The 23,371-nt window shown below is 36.1% G+C and overlaps 1 protein-coding gene across 1 annotated transcript in view; it reads right to left on the reverse strand.

The window, feature by feature from the left end:
- Positions 1 to 349: 349 nt before the first annotated feature.
- LOC124080514 (histone deacetylase 2) overlaps positions 350 to 23,371 on the reverse strand; it is a gene marked incomplete at its 3' end in the record, with an annotated part of 28,041 nt that continues 5,019 nt past the window's right edge. The window contains 9 exon segments of the mRNA XM_046426447.2: positions 350 to 458; positions 684 to 824; positions 3,684 to 3,792; positions 3,876 to 3,968; positions 13,971 to 14,112; positions 16,234 to 16,372; positions 17,145 to 17,219; positions 18,899 to 19,016; positions 20,358 to 20,470. Coding sequence (XP_046282403.1) covers positions 350 to 458; positions 684 to 824; positions 3,684 to 3,792; positions 3,876 to 3,968; positions 13,971 to 14,112; positions 16,234 to 16,372; positions 17,145 to 17,219; positions 18,899 to 19,016; positions 20,358 to 20,470 — 1,039 coding nt within the window.

Consider the following 23,371-nt stretch of genomic DNA (forward strand, 5'->3'; position numbering starts at 1 on the left):
CTTTGGTAAAGAGGAACCAATACCTGTGTACTACTATGTCTCTTGAACACTATATGGAGATAAAGATTTGAGAAAACGTGTCTGATAATAATGTAAATGAAACTTAAGAGTGCCCCCTGCAATGTTAAAATGTTTTTCAATTAAAAAATGATGAAAATATTTTTATCTATGAAGCTCATACCTTTCCATCAAATTAAGAAATTAAATCAGTAATCCTGATGTTTCAAACCCTTTTCAAGATAACAAAGGAAATTTCTAATGTATAAATTAGAATAAATCCACTCTAATTATTCTTCCAAAGCTTTTGTCAAGATGAAATTGTTAGCAAAATGATTCAAAGATTTCTTACTTTATCTTTTCCATATATTCTGGAGTATTCTGGTTTGTCATGTTTGAAGGACTAATATGCAGTTTGAAGTCGGGTCCAAAATATTCAAAGTAATCATTATATGGCAGCTCTATTAAAAACAATGAAATAAAGTTACATAATTAAAAGTTCAGTTTCCTTACAAAAATCATACGTAGAATATAGATACAGGTAAGGAAATATTTCCATAGAAAATGTTCAAAAGTGAACGTAAAGTAAATGCTATCTAATTTATATAATTTTGGAATATAATCATTCATTCATCTATTTGTACTGACAGTCCATACAATACATATCCTGCAGTGTGAATACTTACCATTGGGAATCTCACAATCAAGGGCAACTGCGGTCTCATATGTCCAGCATCGGGCAACGTTGCGGATTGTGTATCCTCCTCCCCCAAGCATCAGTAATGGTAAGTTAAAAGTTTTTACAACTTCTACACATTTAGCATGACCTAAGACAAAAAAGATTTGGGTAATAACAAAATCCACCTACTCTAACAGTTTGAAAAATGAACCTTACAACAGTAGTAAATGCAAACAAAATTTTGCTTAACCAAAGTGAGTTGAATTTAAATACTTTAAAGAATAAAAATTTGAGAAATTTCTAGTCTAAAACTCCTTGCTAATCACTTTCCTTACACATAATAATAAATGAGAGTATCTTTAGTAAATGTCTGTGATAGAAAAGTCAAATATGTACTGGGCAGTCTGGCACATGTCTGTACGGCCAAGTGACTTGGGAAGCTAAGGCAGGAGGACTACAAGTTCAAGGCCAGCTTGGGCAACTCAATCAGATCCTGTTTAAAATAAAAAGGGCTGGGTATATAACTCAGAGGTAGCATACTCCTGGGTTTCATCCCTAGTATAGGGGGTGGGGGGAGGAGATAAGATTTTTAAAACACAAATGTTCACTTGTGGTTATATGGGGGAGGGGGAAATCAGGCTATAATAAAACATTATATACAATCCAAATTGACTTTTTGTTTTGGGTACCAGGGACTGAACTCAGGGGCACTCGGCCACCAAGCCACATCCCCAGCCCTATTTTGTATTTCATTTAGAGACAGGGTCTCAAATGAGTTTGCTTGGTGCCTTGCCTTTGCTGAGGCTGACTTTGCACTTGTGACTCTCCTGCCTCAGCCTCCTAAGCCACTGGGATTACAGACATGTGTGTGCCACCACCCCAGGCTTGAACTGACTTTTGTTTCCACTTTCCCCTGCATATATGTATAGAATATTTGGAAGGTTATAACACAAAGTTTAATCAAAGTTTTATTTAGATAGTGGAAATTTGCATAATTTTCTTAAATAATGAGATTATAAACCTAACATAAAAGCTAAATATTTCCTGTGAACAAATATCATGCATGGTTCAATAATTTACAAGTTAAAAGTAACTTCTTTAGGCACATAATCATAAAGTAAGGAAAAGAGTTCCTCAATTATAAAAGAAATCCATGCATTTTGAAGAATATTTGGGAAAATAAGGTACAAAGAAAAATACTAACTACCTACAACCTCATCATCCAAAGACATTTATTTATAAAGTTTAGTTGCTGTTCTCTTCAGGTAATTGTAAAACGACTATTTTTATTAAGCATTCTTTAGTAGATGTATTACATGATTCACAAGCCAATCTTAATTGCTACTACAACAAAAACAAAGGCTTCTTATAATCTGGATATTTGGATATCTGGATATTTTTAAAGAGAAAATAAATAAAACATTTACTTTCCTTCATCCCAAAACCAGACAAAAATGACTGCAAAGGGATTTTTAAAAGGCTAAAATTTTTGAAAATAAATGGGAGAGAACACAACACCAAGAGTATAAATGAAGGCAGAAGGGAGATGAACAAGAGGAAACAACTTTAGGAGACCTGAGAAATCCAAATAGATTCTGGCAGTAGAGAAATTTACAATCATATTTAAAACCTGCAATTGCAAATATTCTTATAAGCTTTATACAAATGAAAATGCTATCAGTTGAAATACAATGTACATTTATTATTTTAAGAGTAACATGCTATGCTTTATTATCAAAGCATTATTTTAAAGACTTTCTGAAAGTCAATCCAAATTTTAAAAGTATGTATGTTAAAGGGTCTGAAGGCATAGGTCAGTGCTTCTCTGGCATGTGTAAGGCCCTAAGTTATTTGGTCCACAGTACCAAAAAAACATATCGTTCACTTTAGGAAGCACATATCCATTTTGAGGCAACAGATGGTTATTAACACTTTAAATTCAACAATATGAAATTGCTGTTATTAAACCATTGTTGACCTACCAAGTACAGTAGCAAGCATAACATCAGGTAAAGTAGTTTTTAATGTCTATATTTGATGATTCAGTAAAATTTAGGCCAGCAATCATTCTGGAAAAGTTCTATTTGAGAACTCTTCACCACTTATGACAGAATTCAAAGCAGAATATCAACTTGCTACCTTAAACATTCCCATGGGAGAGAAAACTCCAAAATCTCATATGATCTGCATGACAAATCATTTGAGTCACATACATTTTAAGAGTCTATTAAATGGACACTAGACATTCATTCCATAATGGTTATTTTGGTCTGGCCTAGATTTAATCATGTTGATTTCAACATTTGATCAAAATTTAATTGGTGTAACATTCCTCCTTTCCCACACACCTTTTCTCAGGAAGCCAGAAGACAAAGCAATCAGGATCTGTATAGGATACTCAGTCCAAATAGGAAGGTAAAAGTGATAGAATACTTGACGCATCTGAACATATGAAGATATTTAGACATTGGTTGCCTAATAATGAGTAAAGAGACAACTAAAAAAACCTTAGCAAAACTGAGCTATGAAGGAAATAAAAATCAGATATGGCGAAAAGATGTTGCTGCTGTAACTATTGATTATCACAACCAATATTCTAGTATGTAAAAGGGAGATAAGGGAAGAATTCATGTATGATGGGAACAAAGAAGTGAAGAGAGTTAAATCCTCTTTTTTCATAATGGTAAATCAATATAAAAGGCTAAAATTAAAAATCTAATTAAGTTATCTGGAAGAAGGTGAAACCAAAATATAATCATCAAAAACACTGGAAATAACTGCTTCAGTTGGAATGGCAGCAAGCCTTATGAAACTATTCATGCATAAATGATAAAATAAAAAACACTTAATTGAAACAAGGTTAATTGAAGTCATATACACACCCCAGATAAGAAGCACCCATTTTGGTGTTAAAATGTCAGGTGAAAAGTAAAATGGGAACTTCTATGGTGAAATTCTTGGGAAGGAGAAATTTTTTGAGGGGAATACACTTATCTAAATTTCTTACCTTTGACTGTTAGATTGAAGCAACCAAGCCTATCACCAGACAATGAGTCTGCACCACACTGTAATACCACAGCACTTGGCTGATACATCTCCATCACTTTTGAGATAATCTATATACAGAATAAACAAATATTAACACATCTCTAATAATACTTAAAATTCCATTTCAATTTTGAAAATAATTAATACTTACAGGCTTAAATATCTGCCCATATGATTCATCATCTATACCATCTCTCATTGGAAAATTGACAGCATAGTATTTGCCTTTTCCAGCACCAATATCCTAAGACACATAAATAGATCTTAGAGACTATTTCATAATAAAAAGCTTGACACACTTGTTTATAATATTTGTAAGATTAAAAGACCAAGTAAAAAAACTCAATTTTGAATTCATATTACAAGTTGAGATAGGAATGATGTAAATTGAGAAAATAATAGTAAGGAATAAAAATGTGCATGCCCCAATATTTACAGATTACTCATAAATTTTATGTTAAAGAACCCTTTCAATTAATCTGTAATGAAAGAAATTTTTAGTTAAAGGCACTATTAAGTTACATTACTAATATTAACCTAAGAACTTCATCATAAACAGAATAAATATGATGAGGAAGCAAAATTTAAATGCATGGAAAATACACACTCAGAGGATAACTGTCTATTAAGGCAGAATCCTGTTTATGATTAACACCTAGTATAAATTTACTTATGATGAAAAGAAAGGCCCAGACTTTCTTGAAATTTTCACAGAAGTACACTAAAATATCACATCTGTTCTTTAGACATGAAATAAATTTTATTTTTACTTGTGTTAGTACTGCTCCAAACATTAATACCTCCTCAAACATTATACCTTCTCCTCAGGAAGAGCTGGTCTCTAGCTATACACATATGTATCTGTGTATGTATGTGTGTATGTACACATTTAGAAAAGATGGCATATCAGAGACATTTCTACAAAAGAGTGTTTTAAAGATGGCGGCGAGGGGAGTGCATTACCCCCGTGTGCTGCTTCACTGTGTGGGAGTGTGACAAGTCAGGACGGCTGAAGGATATCTTGTTGGGAATTTCCAGCAATAGTGGGGTGCGCCGGAACCTGGAGGAAGGATTTCCATCGCATGAGGATCGGCTACGGGGACTCAAACGCGAGAGGTTTGTCGCACGGAGGGTAAAACTGCTTATTCAGCGAATCGCCCCGCGGCTGGAGTCTGCAAGGCGCGCTGGGATAGAGACGCAGGGTTACAGCGCTGCAGTTTCTGCCAGACGCGCAAGCACCGCACTCAGGGCTGAATTCTGGGTTCGAGACGGGGAAGGAAGCGGTCCATCTCGGTTCTCCACACCGGTCAGACCACAGAGGAGGCCAGCAGCCACCATGTTGGTAAACTGACGTCACCACACCTGTTTTTGACTGACCGCAGCTCATTCAGCCATAGAACAGGTAATTTCAGGCTGCAATTCGCCTGCGGCTTGCAGACAGATTGCTAGGGTTCAGCGCCTGGGGGCTTCTTAAAATCTGATCTTATCGGAGTGAACACGGAGCGCGGGGCGGCCGAGTCCCGGCTCCCGGAGCCGTCCCGGAACCGCCCTGGCTCCGGGCTGCGGAGCCTGCGGAGGCTGCTTCTTGGACCCTGCTAATATCAGAGCAAACACGAAACACCAAGAGGCCGAGTTCCGGCTCCCGGAACTGAGCCCGCGGGGACTGCTTCTTGGAGCTTACACTTGTAGGAGCTTACACCGAGCACAGAGCGGCCGAGTTCCGGCTCCCGGAACCGTCCCGGAACCGCCCTGGCTCAGGGCTGCGGAGCCCGCGGAGGCTGCTTCTTGGACCCTGCTACTATCAGAGCATACACCAAACACTAGGCGGCCGAATTCCGGCTCCCGGAACTGAGCCCGCGGGGGCTGCTTCTTGGAGCCTACACTTATAGGAGCTTACACCGAGCACGGAGCGGCCGAGTTCCGGCTCCCGGAACTTCCCTGGACCGGGGCTGGGAGCCCGCGGAAACTGTGTCTCGGTCCGGGTCCTGCTGAGGGCAGGTCAGGACTCACCCATTGCTTGGGTTGCCTGGCAAGGGGAACGAAATGCTGCCATTCGCATAGGATACCAACATGGCAGAGATCTGATGTCAGCAGAAAGCGGTGGAGGAGAGATCTTCATCAATACCAGCGGTGACATAAGCAGTTGGTCTCCTGGTAAGGGGGGTGAGGCTCAGTCACCCGAGTCTCCTCAATTTGTCCTCGAGCCAGAGGGAAGGAGCCGGGCCGCCGCCAGCCCCCGGAGCAGGCCCAGCGGCTCGCCAGCGTGGTGACCGCGTGACCCCAATTGGAGAGGGGGCGGAGCGGAGCCGCCACCCAAACCCGCCAGGTGGGCAGACCCACGACCCAGTAGTACATGGGCGTGGTAGGAGGGGCAGGGCAGAGCCGCCCTTCGCGCTTGCAAGGTAAACAGACCTGTGACAGCCTGGCGGGTCAGGCCCAGTGGCCTGCCAGTGTGGTACACACGTCACCCCAACTCGAGTAGGGGCAGAGCAGATCCTTATCCCACGCCCGGATCAGGCCCTGCCGGTGTGGTGGTCACGTGACCCCAATTGGAGTGGGGGTGGAGCGGAACCGCCACCCGTGCCCGCAGGGTGAGCAGACCAGTGATCAACCTGCAGATCAGGCCCAGGGGTCCGCAGGCGTGGTAGGAGGGGCAGGGCAGATCCGCCGCCCGCGCCTTCAAGGTAGGCAGACCTACAACAGACCTGCGGATCAGGCCCAGGAGCCTGCCGGCGGGGTACAAATACCACCCTAATTGGAGTAGTGACAGAGCAGAGTCGCCTCCCTTGCCAGGAACAGACCCAGCATCCTGCAGGCGGGGTAGTCACGACACCCCAATTGGAGTAGGGGCAAAGCAGAGCCTCCACTCGTGCCCGAAAGGTGGGCAGATCTGCGACCGACCAGCAGGACAGGCCCAGTGGCCTGCTGGTACGACAGACACGTCACCCCAATTGGAGTAGGGGCAGAACAGAGCCGCCACCAGCTCCCAGAACAGGCCCAGTGACCTGCCGGCGTGGTAGCCACGACACCCCAATTGGAATAAGGAGAGAGCAGAGCCGCCGCCCGCACCTGCAGGAAAGATACGCAAGCAGTATGAAAAGACAAGGAAAGAAAGGACCACAAGCAATGCAGGTCAACGCAACTTTAGAAGAGGTAACAGCTGCAGCAGATGGAATGTCAGATAAAGAATTCAGGATATACATGCTTCAGATGATCTGGAGTATCAAGGAAGACATTAAACAGCAAAATCAGACAATGAAAGATCACTTCGACAACGAATTACGCAAACAAATCCAGGAAGCAAAGGATCAACTATACAGGGAGATAGAGGTTATAAAAAACAAGCAATCAGAAATCCTAGAAATGCAGGAAGCAATAAACCAACTTAAAAACTCAATGGAGAATACTACCAACAGAGTAGAACACTTAGAAGATAGAACATCAGACAATGAAGACAAAGTATTTCAACTGGAAAAGAACATAGACAGCTCAGCAAGACTGTTAAGAAACCATGAGCAGAACATCCAAGAAATATGGGATAACATTAAGAGACCAAACTTAAGAGTCATTGGGATACAGGAAGGTACAGAGCTCCAAACCAAAGGAATGAGCAGTCTATTCAATGAAATAATACAAGAAAACTTCCCAGACTTGAAGAATGAGACAGAATCCCAAATCCTAGAAGCCTACAGGACGCCGAATGTGCAAAATCATAAGAGATCCACACCTAGACACATTATAATGAAGATGCCCAACATACAGAATAAGGAGAGAATTTTAAAAGCTACAAGAGAAAGGAAGCAGATTACATTTAGGGGCAAGCCAATCAGGATAACAGCTGATCTTTCAACACAGACTCTGAAAGCTAGAAGATCCTGGAATAACATATTTCAAACACTGAAAGATAATGGGTTCCAACCAAGAATTGTGTATCCAGCGAAATTAAGCTTCAGGATGGAGAATGAAATTAAAACCTTCCACGATAAACAAAAGTTTAAAGAATTCGCAGCTAGAAAACCATCTCTTCAAAACATCCTAGCCAAAGTATTACAGGAAGAGGAAATGGAAAATAACAATGAAAACCAACAGTGGGAGGTAGGACAGTAAAGGGGGGGGGAAACAATCAAAGAGGAAAACAAACAATGTTTAGTAACAGAAATAAACAAATATGGCTGGAAGAACAACCCATATCTCAATAATAACCCTAAATGTTAATGGCTTAAACTCACCAATTAAGAGACACAGGCTAGTAGAATGGATCACAAAACAAGACCCAACAATATGCTGCCTACAGGAGACGCATTTGATAGGAAAAGACATACATAGGCTGAAGGTGAAAGGTTGGGAAAAATCATATCACTCATATGGACTTCGGAAACAAGCAGGCGTGTCCATACTCATATCAAATAAAATAGATTTCAAGCCAAAGTTAATCAAAAGAGATAAAGAGGGACACTACATACTGCTTAAGGGAACCATACACCAACAAGACATAACAATCATAAATATTTATGCCCCAAACAATGGTGCAGCTATGTTCGTCAAACAAACTCTTCTCAAGTTCAAGAGTCTAATAGACCACCACACCATAATCATGGGAGACTTCAACACACCTCTCTCGCCACTGGACAGATCTTCCAAACAAAAGTTGAATAAGGAAACTATAGAACTCAATAACACTATTAATAACCTAGACCTAATTGACATATATAGAGTATACCACCCAACATCAAGCAGTTACACTTTTTTCTCAGCAGCACATGGATCCTTCTCAAAAATAGATCATATATTATGTCACAGGGCAACTCTTAGACAATATAAAGGAGTAGAGATATTACCATGCATCTTATCTGATCATAATGGAATGAAACTGAAAATCAACGATAAAAGAAGGAAGGAAAAAGCATACATCAATTGGAGAATGAACAATAGGTTACTGAATGATCAATGGGTTATAGAAGACATCAAGGAGGAAATTAAAAAATTCTTAGAGATAAATGAAAACACAGACACAACATATCGGAATCTATGGGACACATTGAAAGCAGTTCTAAGAGGAAAATTCATTGCTTGGAGTTCATTCCTTAAAAAAAGAAAAAACCAACAAATAAATGATCTCATACTTCATCTCAAAATCCTTGAAAAAGAAGAGCAAAACAACAGCAAAAGAAGTAGAAGGCAAGAAATAATTAAAATCAGAGCTGAAATTAATGAAATCGAAACAAAAGAAACAATTGAAAAAATTGACAAAACTAAAAGTTGGTTCTTTGAAAAAATAAACAAAATCGACAGACCCTTAGCGATGCTAGTGAAGAGAAGAAGAGAGAGAACTCAAATTACTAGCATACGGGATGAAAAAGGCAATATCACAACAGACACTTCAGAAATACAGAAGATAATCAAAAACTATTTTGAATCCTTATACTCCAATAAATTAGAAGATAGTGAAGGCATAGATAAATTTCTTAAGTCATATGATCTGCCCAGATTGAGTCAGGAGGATATAGAAAACCTAAACAGACCAATATCAATTGAGGAGATAGAAGAAACCATCAAAAGACTACCAACTAAGAAAAGCCCAGGTCCCGATGGGTATACAGCAGAATTTTACAAAACCTTTAAAGAAGAACTAATACCAATACTTTTCAAGCTACTTCAGGAAATAGAAAAGGAGGGAGAACTTCCAAATTCATTCTATGAGGCCAACATCACCCTGATACCTAAACCAGACAAAGACACTTCAAAGAAAGAAAACTACAGACCAATATCTCTAATGAACCTAGATGCAAAAATCCTCAATAAAATTCTGGCGAATCGGATACAAAAACATATCAAAAAAATTGTACACCATGATCAAGTAGGATTCATCCCTGGGATGCAAGGCTGGTTCAATATACGGAAATCAATAAATGTTATTCACCACATCAATAGACTTAAAAATAAGAACCATATGATCATCTCGATAGATGCGGAAAAAGCATTTGACAAAGTACAGCATCCCTTTATGTTCAAAACTCTAGAAAAACTAGGGATAACAGGAACATACCTCAATATTGTAAAAGCAATCTATGCTAAGCCTCAGGCTAGCATTATTCTGAATGGAGAAAAACTGAAGGCATTCCCTCTAAAATCTGGAACAAGACAGGGATGCCCTCTCTCTCCACTTCTCTTCAACATAGTTCTCGAAACACTGGCCAGAGCAATTAGACAGACGAAAGAAATTAAAGGCATAAAAATAGGAAAAGAAGAAATTAAATTATCACTATTTGCAGATGATATGATTCTATATCTAGCAGACCCAAAAGGCTCTACAAAGAAACTATTAGAGCTAATAAATGAATTCAGCAAAGTGGCAGGATTTAAAATCAACACGCATAAATCAAAGGCATTCCTGTATATCAGCGACAAATCCTCTGAAATGGAAATGAGGACAACCACTCCATTCAAAATATCTTCAAAAAAAATAAAATACTTGGGAATCAACCTAACAAAAGAGGTGAAAGACTTATACAATGAAAACTACAGAACCCTAAAGAGAGAAATAGAAGAAGATCTTAGAAGATGGAAAAATATACCCTGTTCATGGATAGGCAGAACTAACATCATCAAAATGGCGATATTACCAAAAGTTCTCTATAGGTTTAATGCAATGCCAATCAAAATCCCAATGGCATTTCTTGTAGAAATAGAGAAAGCAATCATGAAATTCATATGGAAAAATAAAAGACCCAGAATAGCAAAAACAATGCTAAGCAAGAAGTGTGAATCAGGCGGTATAGCGATACCAGACTTCAAACTATACTACAGAGCAATAGTAACAAAAACAGCATGGTACTGGTACCAAAACAGGCGTGTGGACCAATGGTACAGAATAGAGGACACAGAAACCAATCCACAAAACTACAACTATCTTATATTTGATAAAGGGGCTAAAAGCATGCAATGGAGGAAGGATAGCATCTTCAACAAATGGTGCTGGGAAAACTGGAAATCCATATGCAACAAAATGAAACTGAATCCCTTTCTCTCGCCATGCACAAAAGTGAATTCAAAATGGATCAAGGAACTTGATATCAAATCAGAGACGCGCCGTCTGATAGAAGAAAAAGTTGGCTACGATCTACAGTCAGTGGGGTCGGGCTCCAAATTCCTCAATAGGACACCCATAGCACAAAAGTTAATAACTAGAATCAACAAATGGGACTTACTCAAACTAAGAAGTTTTTTCTCAGCAAAAGAAACAATAAGAGAGGTAAATAGGGAGCCTACATCCTGGGAACAAATCTTTACTCCTCACACTTCAGATAGAGCCCTAATATCCAGAGTATACAAAGAACTCAAAAAATTAGACAATAAGAGAACAAACAACCCAATCAACAAATGGGCCAAGGACCTGAACAGACACTTCACAGAGGAGGACATACAGTCAATCAACAAGTACATGAAAAAATGCTCAACATCTCTAGCTGTCAGAGAAATGCAAATCAAAACCACCCTAAGATACCATCTCACTCCAGTAAGATTGGCAGCCATTAGGAAGTCAAACAACAACAAGTGCTGGCGAGGATGTGGGGAAAAGGGTACACTTGTACATTGCTGGTGGGACTGCAGATTGGTGCAGCCAATTTGGAAAGCAGTATGGAGAGTTCTTGGAAAGCTGGGAATGGAGCCACCATTTGACCCAGCTATTCCCCTTCTTGGTCTATTCCCTAAAGACCTAAAAAGAGCATGCTACAGGGACACTGCTACATCGATGTTCATAGCAGCACAGTTCACAATAGCAAGACTGTGGAACCAACCTAGATGCCCTTCAATAGACGAATGGATAAAAAAAATGTGGCATTTATACACAATGGAGTATTACTCTGCATTAAAAAATGACAAAATCATAGAATTTACAGGGAAATGGATGGCATTAGAGCAGATTATGCTAAGTGAAGCTAGCCAATCCCTAAAAAACAAATGCCAAATGTCTTCTTTGATATAAGGAAAGTAACTAAGAACAGAGTAGGGACGAAGAACAGGAGAAGAAGATTAACATTTAACAGGGATGAGAGGTGGGAGGGAAAAGGAGAGAGAAGGTAAATTGCACGGTAATGGAAGGAGACCCTCAGGGTTATACAGTGGAGGGGGTAGAGAGAGAGGAGGGGAGGGGAGGGGAGAGGTGGGGAGGGGGGAGGGTGGATGATGGGAAAGGCAGCGGAGCACAACAGACACTAGTATGGCAATTTGTAAATCAATGGATGTGTAACTGATGTGAATCTGCAATCTGTGTATGGGGTGAAGGTGGGAGTTCATAACCCACTAGAATCAAAGTGTGGAATATGATATGTCAAGAAATTTGTAATGTTTTGAACAACCCACAATAAAAAATTAAAAAAAAAAAAAAAAAAAAAAAAAAAAAAAAAAAAAGAGTGTTTTAATTGCAACACCAAAACACCATTGGGGATAATTAATTATTATGCATTTTAATCATATCTCAAGACGTATGAATTTGAGGCCAGGTGTTTAGCCCAGTAGCAGAGTGCTTGTATAACACATGCAGGGACCTGATTTGATCCCCAGCACTACACACAAAAGTATGAATCCTTAGGATTACTAACATGTACACAAGATCTTCCCCAATTTCTCATAGAATGATCTTAGCTCAAATTCATTTTAACAAAAGCACAGATTACATATCCCTAAACTCCTTCTGAGTTTAAACAATATATTTACTTTGACCCAAAGATTTCAGAATAAAGTTGGTCAGCACATCTCACCCTAACTAAAAGGCTGGCAACTCAAAAGAGCTGCTACCCTCACTGAACCAAGCTTTGTCTCTAGCCTTTCTTATTCTATAATTGTTATCTTATCACACCTCTATTTCTTTCTTCCATCTAGATTTTTTCTCATTAAAGCAAGAAGAATTTTAACAATGAGGGAAGCTCATAGGCAGAGAAGGGAAATGTTTATTAAACTAATACCCAAAGATACACATGATATTTCATAGATAGTCCGCAACTACACATAAAAGATTACACTGCAAAAACACTATCTTATTCTTTCAACTTAAAGCATAAAGGGTTTTTGCTTGACAACCACCAGGATCCAATGGTTGCAGACAACCATGTTCTACTGGTTTAGGGTTGTAGTTCTCAAACGTTGAGGAGAATTACCCAAGAGTTTCTAGGGACCACGAATGTGTACTTCTAATAGATTCCCAGATATTGCTTGTTTAAACCCATTATTTCCTATTGCCCTAAATATGAACACCTATAAAAACCTAAATTGAGTAATTTTATAGGTGTCCCATATGATGGGACATTATGGATTTAAGGACCATTCTTTGAGATAAAATCAAGTAGTAAAGAAAGAAGCTGAAGGAACTAAAGTAACAAGGAGCTAAAATTATAGATCTGAAAATTTAAAAGTCAAATAATTTAAACTCAAACTAAATATCTGAACTCCTGTTCATTTTTAAGTTAGAAAAGATTTTATGGTAACATCCTATATCTCCTACCCAACAAGTTTACTGAAATAGTGCCATCTTGTGGCCAAATAAAGAAAAAGCACACATGTAAAAAATAAGGCTAAATTTTGGTTGCTAAAATGAATGACAAATGGGGGAATGGGGGACACGGACCTTACACAAAATAGTTCAGAGTTACTGTTCAATACCATGCTAAGCAAATCTCCCACATAATCCATACTGAATTGAAAACAGCCATTAAATTTCTGAATAAACATCAACATGCAAGTAGTATGGTTCAAGAAAACCTCTAATAAAGCTAAAAAAAAAAAAGAAGTTTGTAGAAATGGAATTTGATAGTGATTTTCACATTTATTAGATGCAGGAGTACCAGATGAAAAAAGCATAATAGAAATAAATGTACTTAATGTAATAAACAAGGAGTACTAAGGTACTATAAAAGCTTTTACAGTCAATAGAAATGTAGACGACCACAGGATAACTTTGAAGATTCAAACTAAGCAACAAGAAAAGTGCTTTGTGCCCATACTTTTTGAATGCTCAAAAATAATTATTCAATCATAGATGAGGGCAAAGAAAAAGGTTGTCTTAAACTCTCACTAAATCTTTGCTTATAGCCAAAAAAAGTGAATTCTAGCAGACATTACAACATATAAAGTGATTTAATTCTACATATAAGCTTCATATTAATGACTCAGGAAAAACATTAGTTCAAGTATAAGATTACTAACCTCCTAGGTTACTCATATTTATTCAGACAGAATTTGGTCTTACCCTCAAGTCTCCTGTGCCAGGAAAGTATTCCCCATACTTATGGAATGAAACAGTCATTACACGATCTGTTGTATAAAAAGCTTCTTCAACACCATCACCATGATGTATATCTATATCAATATATAAGACTCTCTGATGATACCTGAAAACAAGGCCATATTTAAGTTGTTGTTATTATTATTATTATTATTATTATTATTATGGTTCTAAGGTGAAAATAATTACCAGAAACTCAGGAAACTATAATTTTAGCTCTTGCATTCCAGAATGTTTAACCCTTTTCTTACTTTTCCTCCAGCCTAGGAGATCATTCAAAGATCTAAAGTTAGTTTGAACCTTATACCTTTAAATCTCCCATTTGGGCCCAATTTAAGTGAAAAAGTATTTTTACTTGAGAAACTTGTCCTATTTTACATGCTTTAAAAATAGCACATATTTCTATATATTAATATTTATAAAACAGCACATATTCTATATATTCTATATTAAAGACTATACCATACAAGATTGTTACTTCAATTAAAATACCTCTCTATAGTAAATCTTCAGCATTATAAATAAATAGGTCAACAAACTGTGCATATAAGACAAATCTGGGCAACTGGTTTTTAATAGCTTTGAGCTAAGAATAGTAAATGTTTTACATTTTTAAATTGTTAAAAAACAGAAGTTGAAACAAAAATATTTTTGACATGTGAAAACTAAGACATTCTTTTTGCGTCCATTAAAAAAGTTGTACTGAAACATGGCCATGATCATGTTTATGTTTTGTCTATGACTTCTTTTGTCCTGCAACTGAAGTGCTCAACAGTTCTGACAGAGGCCATATATAAGACTTTAATCACTTCACACTGATGCTTTAGAGCACTACAAATTGCAGTGATGCATTTTTAACTCAAATATATTTTAGGAGCCATCATATCACCACTATCATGATATTTTATTTATTACCACTGCCTACCCATGACAAAAAAAGAAAAGGGTAAACTACATCCAATGTTATCATTTTGAATACAGTGATATGCAGATTATTTTGTTATTGCATTAGATGACAAAACACTGTATTTCCTATAAATGATACCATAGCTAAGTGAAAAGAATACTATAAGTTGACATTATCAGATTAGGTACTCATGATACTCTCAACTCACAGAATATCAACATTCAGAAAACTCAGAAAATTTGAAAGCAGTATATCTCATCAAAGCAGAAATTCTTCACAAAAATGAAAAAATATAAATGAACCTGTAGTCAAGGTTAAATTTCCAAATGGCTCATGTGTTAGAAAAAGCAAGGAAAACTGTTCACCAAGTCAATTAATTAAATAATATTTGAATTTTACCAGGAGGTAGAATTGTATCCAGAAAAATTAAAATTGTTTAAGACTATCAGCCTTGTGGTCAAAAACTTGTTCAAAGAGGTGAAGACACTGGAAGAAACATCAATATTCAAAAAAACTAGGTGAACAATTTCAAATGGTTTGCTTTGGCTCTTGATGAGTCAAGAGGATGTTAACACAGACTCTACTCAGTTATGTTTACTAATTTAAGGAGTCAATACCAAGGTTAAGTGGCTGAAAATTAGCTTCTGTGAATAGTATGCATGGTGTAACTACAAGCAAGAACATTTTCAAAGCTGAGAATACAAATTTTATACAGTATAAAACAGAATCTGCAAAAATGTTATAATTGATGGTAAAAAAAAATATCTAATTTTGTTAATCTCCAAATTCCTAAGCACTTTCATTAGTTTCTTTCTCAAACTGTAGTCAAGAATGACTTAAAAAAATATATCCTTCAGCAATTTAGAGAGAATGTTATTATCAATTAGTAGAGAACAAGCCCTATCCAGATGTGGAAGCCAGGCTAGACTCACTCAACAGGTAAAAAAAAAAAAATTGCCCTTAACACAAGTTTCGAATTTTCAGCCTCAAATTAAAACTTAAAACTATTAGGATATAAAATTCCCAAGGTTATATTACTTTTCATTAGTTGAAGCAGTAACAAATATAAATTGTCAAAACTACTTCTAAAAGGGTACTTAATGGTAGTTTTAGACATTTATACAATGCATTGCTCACTCTAAACACAAGGACTGGATAAATTTTCCTATGCTTCTATCTTTCCTTATTATGAATTTGTAGAAATTCACCATATCAACCTACTATCATTTACTTGATGCTTTTAAAAATTCTTTTAAATTTTGTTGCATTTTAATGAAAACATTTTATCACAGAAAAAATTATCAATGCAAATTAACTTACTTTAGTAATTCAAGGATGGCAAGCACAATATCATTAACATAACAGAACCCTGATGCTTCTGATTTCTTTGCATGATGTAATCCTCCAGCCCAGTTAACAGCCATATCAGTTTGCTGTCGGTTTAGCTTCACAGCCCCAGCTAAAAAATAGAAAGATAAGACATATAAAATAAAAAATTAAGAGACAAAAAAATCTTATAATTAAGAACATGCTATGTATAAGCAAAAGAGTCTTAAATCATAAGGGATAAGAATCACTGTATAGGACACTAGAAAGAAGTTTCACTTCTGGTGTTTTCCTATAGCCATGATCTGACTAATGGTATGCGTGGGAGTAACAATGACCATTAGGGGAAAAACAGCCTTTAAATGGAAAACTTAAACTTTAACCAAAATTTCAAGTCATTACAATCATACAACATGGGGAATTTGAAGACAATCACAGTTGCTATACTCTAGACTGAAGGAAGTATGCGTGGTTAGGCTTAGTTCTAGGTGTAATGCAATCAGGAAGTGACAGATTCATTAGAAGTTGAGGCCCAGTAGGTGATTTTAGGTCACTGAAAGCAGGCCCTTGAAGACCCTTGTCCCTTCCTCTTTCCCATATAGCCATGAGGTAAATAAGCTTTCTCCCCTTTGGGCTTTGTTACCACAGGCACAAAGCAATAGGGCCAGTCATGAACTGAAACCCCTAAAACTTCGAGCCAAAACAAACCTTTCCTTTTTCTAAGTTGATTATCTCAGGTATTTTGTTAAGTGATGGAGGGCTTATTAACACAATATTCTACCGTAACCACAGATTCCTTTTTAGTATCAAAATCCACTTCTGTACCAACTTCTGCTGTAAATGAATAACTCAAAGGTTACATAACCATATTTAGATCAATTTTAAATATGAACTGAGACACTTACCAACTGAGCCACCAGTGGAAAGCTGACAAAACTCAAACAGTCCATCAAACACTGGACAATCTTCTCCAACATTGACTGTGGAAGATGAATTTCATTGCATTATTCAAATTAATGAAAGCTCTTACTTATAAAACTTTCCTACAAATACTTTTATTTCATGTAATCATAAAACATACTTTATAGTAGTAATCTAAAATTCATAATTTTAAGACATACTTCATTATTTTACTCAAGGCAATTAAAGTTTTGTGAAATATCATGAATCTGTTCAGAATCATTTGTGAAATATTTCTGCTCTATTAACAAAAAATCCATTATTTTTCAAAACACAAAAGCTCTTTGCTTTTATTTAATTAAAACATAGGCTTAATTTTCTGGGTAGTTCTTATTCATAAAACAATCAAGATTCTAAAAATTAAGTTAATTCTAATTAATTTATGACAACCTTAAAACTTCTTAGGGCACACATAGCATCCATAACTTTGAAATGTATCTTTTAATGAGTTAACAACAACAACAAAAACAACAAAATGTTAACAGTTGGTTGGCTACATCCACGGTTAACCTTGATCTTGAAAGATGATTAAGAATTAACTAGGTTTGAGAACCAAGATATTGAAGGAAAGGGCACATAAGGTAATTACAGATATACAACATATAATGATATACTTAGTTCCTTAGTGCTGACAGAATAAAAGGGATAAGGTAGATTCATACAACCCATTCACATTCTACCCATACTCCAAATTATAACCTTTTAAAGAACAAGCATTATAAATAAATTTTAGGGATGGGGATGCAGAGGGATGTAGTTTAGTGTTACACGTGATGCCTGGGTTCAATTCCCAAGTACCACCAGGAAAAAAAAAAAAAAAAGAATAAATTTTAGTTCATTATTGCTCAGATATAATCATAATTTAACTCACAATTTTATAAATTTTAAATTGGTCCTGATTTAGTCCACGGGTTACCCTTGACTCTAGGTATGAATCTCCACTTGGGAAAAAAAATCATGAATAATAACGCATCACTTATAGTATCTTATTGAATCATACTAGATAATCTATGGTAGATAGATGTGTGAATGAAGTACTATGACTTTGTGAGACAGCTAGTGCTAGTAACTAAACTTAATATAATCATCACTGAAGTCATCAATAAAAACACTGATGAAAATGAACTGCAAAATCAAACTTTTTCCCCAACACTGTGATCCAATCATTTTAGGATTTTCTGCATTCTACCTTCAAATCAATTTGTTACCAATCTATAACAATAAATTTCTTTGAACTTACAAATGACAACAGTAGTAGAAAAGAATATTTCAACAAAGGTGAAAACAAAACATGTATTAAAATGCAGGTTTACTAAAGCACATAAATAGCAGACAAAAGTTGCTTACCATGGAAAGACTAATCAAAGTATACGTATATATTTTTTGAAGCAAAGGAGTACATTCTCCCTACCAATATCCATTATCTATATCTCAAAGTTATCATGGGAGCAAAATAAAAAGTAAAATACCATCTGAACTGCCATTTGTATAAGTTTGTTTTTAAACATAGCTTCAACATTATTGTACTGACTTGTCAAATCAATCAATCAATCAATCAATCAATAATCATAGTAATATTTTAAATCTCCAGGAAAAAAAATACCGATTTCTGTAACTTTCTCAAGCTTCTATATATATATATATATATAGACACACACACATACATATACACACACATATATTTTACATAAAAACTTACATCTCTGCATTTGCTTACTATACTCAGACATATTATCTGGTCTTATTGACCGTAGAAATTTGATATACTCATCACTGTGATATTTTGTCATTTCCTCAGCAGTGGCTTTATGGGGTCTCTGTAAAGAGAAATAACAGTCAGAACATTAGAATTACAGGTGGTTATATCAGAATTATCAAACAAAATATACAATTTTCTCTAATAGCCTCTTTAAAACAACTATGTCTGCCAGAATAAAACAGATTCCAAAGCTAATCAAAATCATTAATGGGTGCTTTAGGGAACAGTAATCAATACCAAAGCTAATTCAAACTCCTTTAGAAGCACTAAATATAGTATGAACTATGACTTAATTACTCCTTTTTTTTTAGTAGAAATAGGTCAAACTCATAAAGTCAAATCCATGTTTATAAACCACTTTTCTCATTTTCTACCACCAACTTTGTTCTATGAACACTGATTTTATCAATGAGCTCCCAGAAAGAGACTCTTTCTCAACTCTAATTCTTCACTTAAGATCTATCTTTTCCTTTGCTAACTTTCTTCTGAAGAGCTCAGCTGAATATCATATTTCTATAAGGCCTCCACATATCCAAACTGCCTTCTTCATTTAAGGCACCTATTGTATTTGTACTCTGCTGGCTATTAACACAGTACTTCACATTTATTATATAAATATTTGTAGGATTAATTTCTTGTATAATGCTTTTGTAATAATTCCAGGTCTACTCTTTTCAGTAGCAAAGGCAGTTTAACAATTATTCTAACAGTAAAATTTAACATGATCCACCAAGTTGTGCTCTGGAAACAGGAAAGCCTAGGTAGGAATTGTTTTCAAAAATGCTTAAAAAAAGTAAAGGAATGGAGAGGGAGGAGGAGGATATTGTGCTAAGCAAAATAAGCCAATCCCCCCAAACCAAAGGCTGAATGTTTTCTCTGATCTATGGATGCTAATTCACAATTGGGGTTGGGGGTAGGGAAGAATAGAGTTACTTTAGATTAGGTAGAGGAAATGAAGGGAGGGAAGGGAGTAAGTGGGTAAGAAGGATAGTAGAATGAATCAGAGACCAGTGGGATTCTACATCATGTACAACCGTAAGAATGAGAAATTATTTCCATCTATGTATGATATATCAAAGTGCATTCTACTGTCATGTATAACTAATTAGAACACATTAAAAAACTACATTATAAAAAATGCTTTAAAAACGAGGAAAAAGTGCATTCTACTGTCATGTATAACTAATTAGAACAAATAAACTACATTATAAAAAAAATGCTTTAAAAACGAGGAAAAAAGGGGCTATTGCCCCCATACTGTTTCCTTTGAGGAATAATAAAAAAGTAGTTTTCTTTCATACCTTTTCTTCTTCTAATTGCTTTCTCCAAAGGGGAAATATGTCTCAAAGGACTAGTTTAAAAAACAAAAAGCTAAATATTTACCAAAATTTATACTCACATATATTTCCATTTTTCTGTATAAACCATAATTTAACAGCAAGTTATGAGTCATGCGGATTCTATGAGGTTTCATGGGATGTCCCTGTCCATAATAATAATTTCCAATATCACCTAAAATAGAAAAGACACAAATTAAACAATACAGACAATGGAATCTTCATAAATTCTATAAATTTATGTATGTTCAACAGTAGAAGGTGCTTACCACTTAATAAGATTTATTAAATTAATAATGTTCTTAAAATTAGTTTTGCAACTTTCAAACTCTATTAGGAAACTAAGATATTATGTCACTTTTACATGCTGATTATTTCATTATTATATTGTTTGTTTATAAATTAAGAAAAGCATTCAATGGGGGTTGGGATTGTAGTTCAGTGGTAGAGCACTTGCCTACCATGTGTGAGGCACTGGGTTCGATTCTCTGTCTATACCAAAGCCTATTGGAAAAGTTTTAGTAACTGAAATTTAGGTCTTAAAGAAAGGTTTGTTGTGCTAAAATATACCCATGGCCTTTTTTTTTCAAGTTAACAGGCTATTCTGTCTCATTCTGCATGACTAAATTGTCATAATTCCTAACTTGTATTTTAAGAATTGTATGTAAATGTTTTCATGTATATTTATTTAAAAATATGCAAGTAGCAACAAAAGGATTTTTGTTAATCAACCAAATTTCAATAAAATTAGTATTTTTAGGTAAAGTTCTAGTTTCTTGTAAAAAGCAATAAGAAAGCCTCTAAATACGTACTATGTTTTGAAATGTAAAGGGTGTTTTTTTTGTTGTTGTTGTTACTAGGAATTGAACCAAGGGCACTTTAGCACTGAGTTACACCCCCAGTCCTATTTTCTTTTTATTTTTTTATTTTTTTGGGGGGCAGGGGCTGGGGGGATGGTGGGTGTGGGTGTGGGGAAGATGACATGGGACCTGGGATTGAACTCAGGGGCACTCCACCACTGAGCCACATCCTCAGCTCTATTTTATATTTTATTTAGAGACAGGGTCTCACTGAGTTGCTGCTTGGTGCCTCACCATTGCTGAGACTGGCTTTGAACTAGTGATCCTCATGCCTTAGTTTCCTGGAGCCACTGGAATTACAGGCAAGTGCCACACCCAGATTTTCTTTTTAATTTTGAGACCAAATCTCACTAAGTTACTGAGGCTGGCTTGGAATTTGTGATCCTTCTGCCTGGCATAGGGGAACTTTTTAGGACAATCTTCATCAAATTATAAGTTATTTTCAGCTCTGGTTAATGTTTAAATAAGCAATTCCAAAATTTTGTTTGGATAGTTAAACTGATTTTAATGGCTTAAAGCCTATCATTTCAATATAGGCTTAAATATTAAAAGCTAGGATAAAGAATGCTTTGGACTCACTTTTCAGAAAAACCCCAAACTTTTGTACTCTCCATCTTCTTGATAATAGTCCATGATGAACATTCAGTTTTATAAAACCTATGCTTTTAATAATCCAATATGTTGGCATCATACCTCTGACCTACTGAACTTCATTTTTGACACAACTCTTCGAACAATTCATATATACACAGCTGTTCAAAGGTGAGGCCAACTTTATAAATATAAGTATCAACAACAAAGCTAAGAAATAATAGAGACAAGTCAAGCAGGACTACGGTGCTATGAAATACTCGTCTGCATTTATCACAACTGAAAGGCTGTGAACTCCAAAACAAAGTAATCAAAATCTGCCATATTGCTCTGTTCTACCCAGTGGCTGTACAAACATTTCTTTCAAAACAGCTTGGTCCCATCAGATTGTTATATATAAAAAGTCAGAGTTACAAAGCACCATGTACCTAAGTTCATGCAAGGAAGATATTTCTAAGTTATCATCACTACCAAAGGAGATAATTAGAAGAATAAAGTCCAATCTTCAGAGAACTTGCATCTATCTCTAAGAATTGCCAAGATGAATTTTGTCTCTAATATTTACCAACATCTTAAAATCAAACACTTTAATTAACAGGCATACAGAGAATCCAATGGAAAGCCAGAAGCTCCAATAATATACAGAAAGATGATGACACTGACAGTTTCCCAGTGTATTTGAAAAACAAAAAAATGATAGCAGTAATTGTCATTTCCTGAGTATTTGTCAGAAGCACTATTCTAAGCACTTTACATGGATTATTTTTTAATCTAGTAAACTAAATTATGATATAGGTAATATTACCATTTCATAATTGCAAAGAAATGGGAGATGCAGGCAAGTAAGGTAACATTACTAAAGTCACAACTAGTTAAGTGGAGGAGCTATCTTCAAATTCTGAAAAGGACAGCTTACAGGAGAATAATGGTACAGCCACTAGAAAGAAATGGTAGGAGAACCAAGTTAACAACTAAAGGATACAACACCAAAATCAAAACTCTGGGTCTTTAAAGAAATGAAGAAAAGAAACTACCTACTTCGGTATAATTTGTTACTAACAGGGTCCTCAAAATTTTATATTTGATATAGTTTCCAATAAGGTTCTCTGACTCTAATCCTACCAAGATTACACACAGTTTAAATGTCAAGTTACAAATACTGTTTCATCAAGAATTCCTCCAAAATATAAGGGAGTTATGAAAGAACCAGTTCTAACTTTTTCATGCTGAATGCCACACCTCAATTACCAAGATGGCTGTTTTATAAACATCTAATTCTTAAAAAAAGATAAAATGTCTTTTCCAAGTTTCATCAATAGCAGTACATTAATTCAGGTTAAGCTTTTGATTCCAAATGAGTTACAAAAAAAAAAAAAAAACAAACTAAAGATTTTTAGATCATTTTTGGACTCAGGACTATGAAATGTGCCTCCACTCCTGAAAATAACTGACTGAAAAAAAAACAAGATGGGAGTAGGGGGGACAGAGAGCAACAAGTTAAAAAAAAAAAAAGCTATTGTATTATTTTTGTCTGCTCCGCAATACTTAGTCCACTATCAGGCTTAGCACAACTGGTCCCTCCCCCTTGAAACACCTTGATTTTGTGTTTCCAAAATACCATTTTC

The sequence above is a fragment of the Marmota monax genome, unplaced genomic scaffold (genome assembly GCF_021218885.2).
Source record: "Marmota monax isolate L192 unplaced genomic scaffold, Marmota_monax_Labrador192_F-V1.1 WCK01_AAM20220418_F8-fsc00174, whole genome shotgun sequence".
Taxonomy (NCBI): Eukaryota; Metazoa; Chordata; class Mammalia; order Rodentia; family Sciuridae; genus Marmota; species Marmota monax.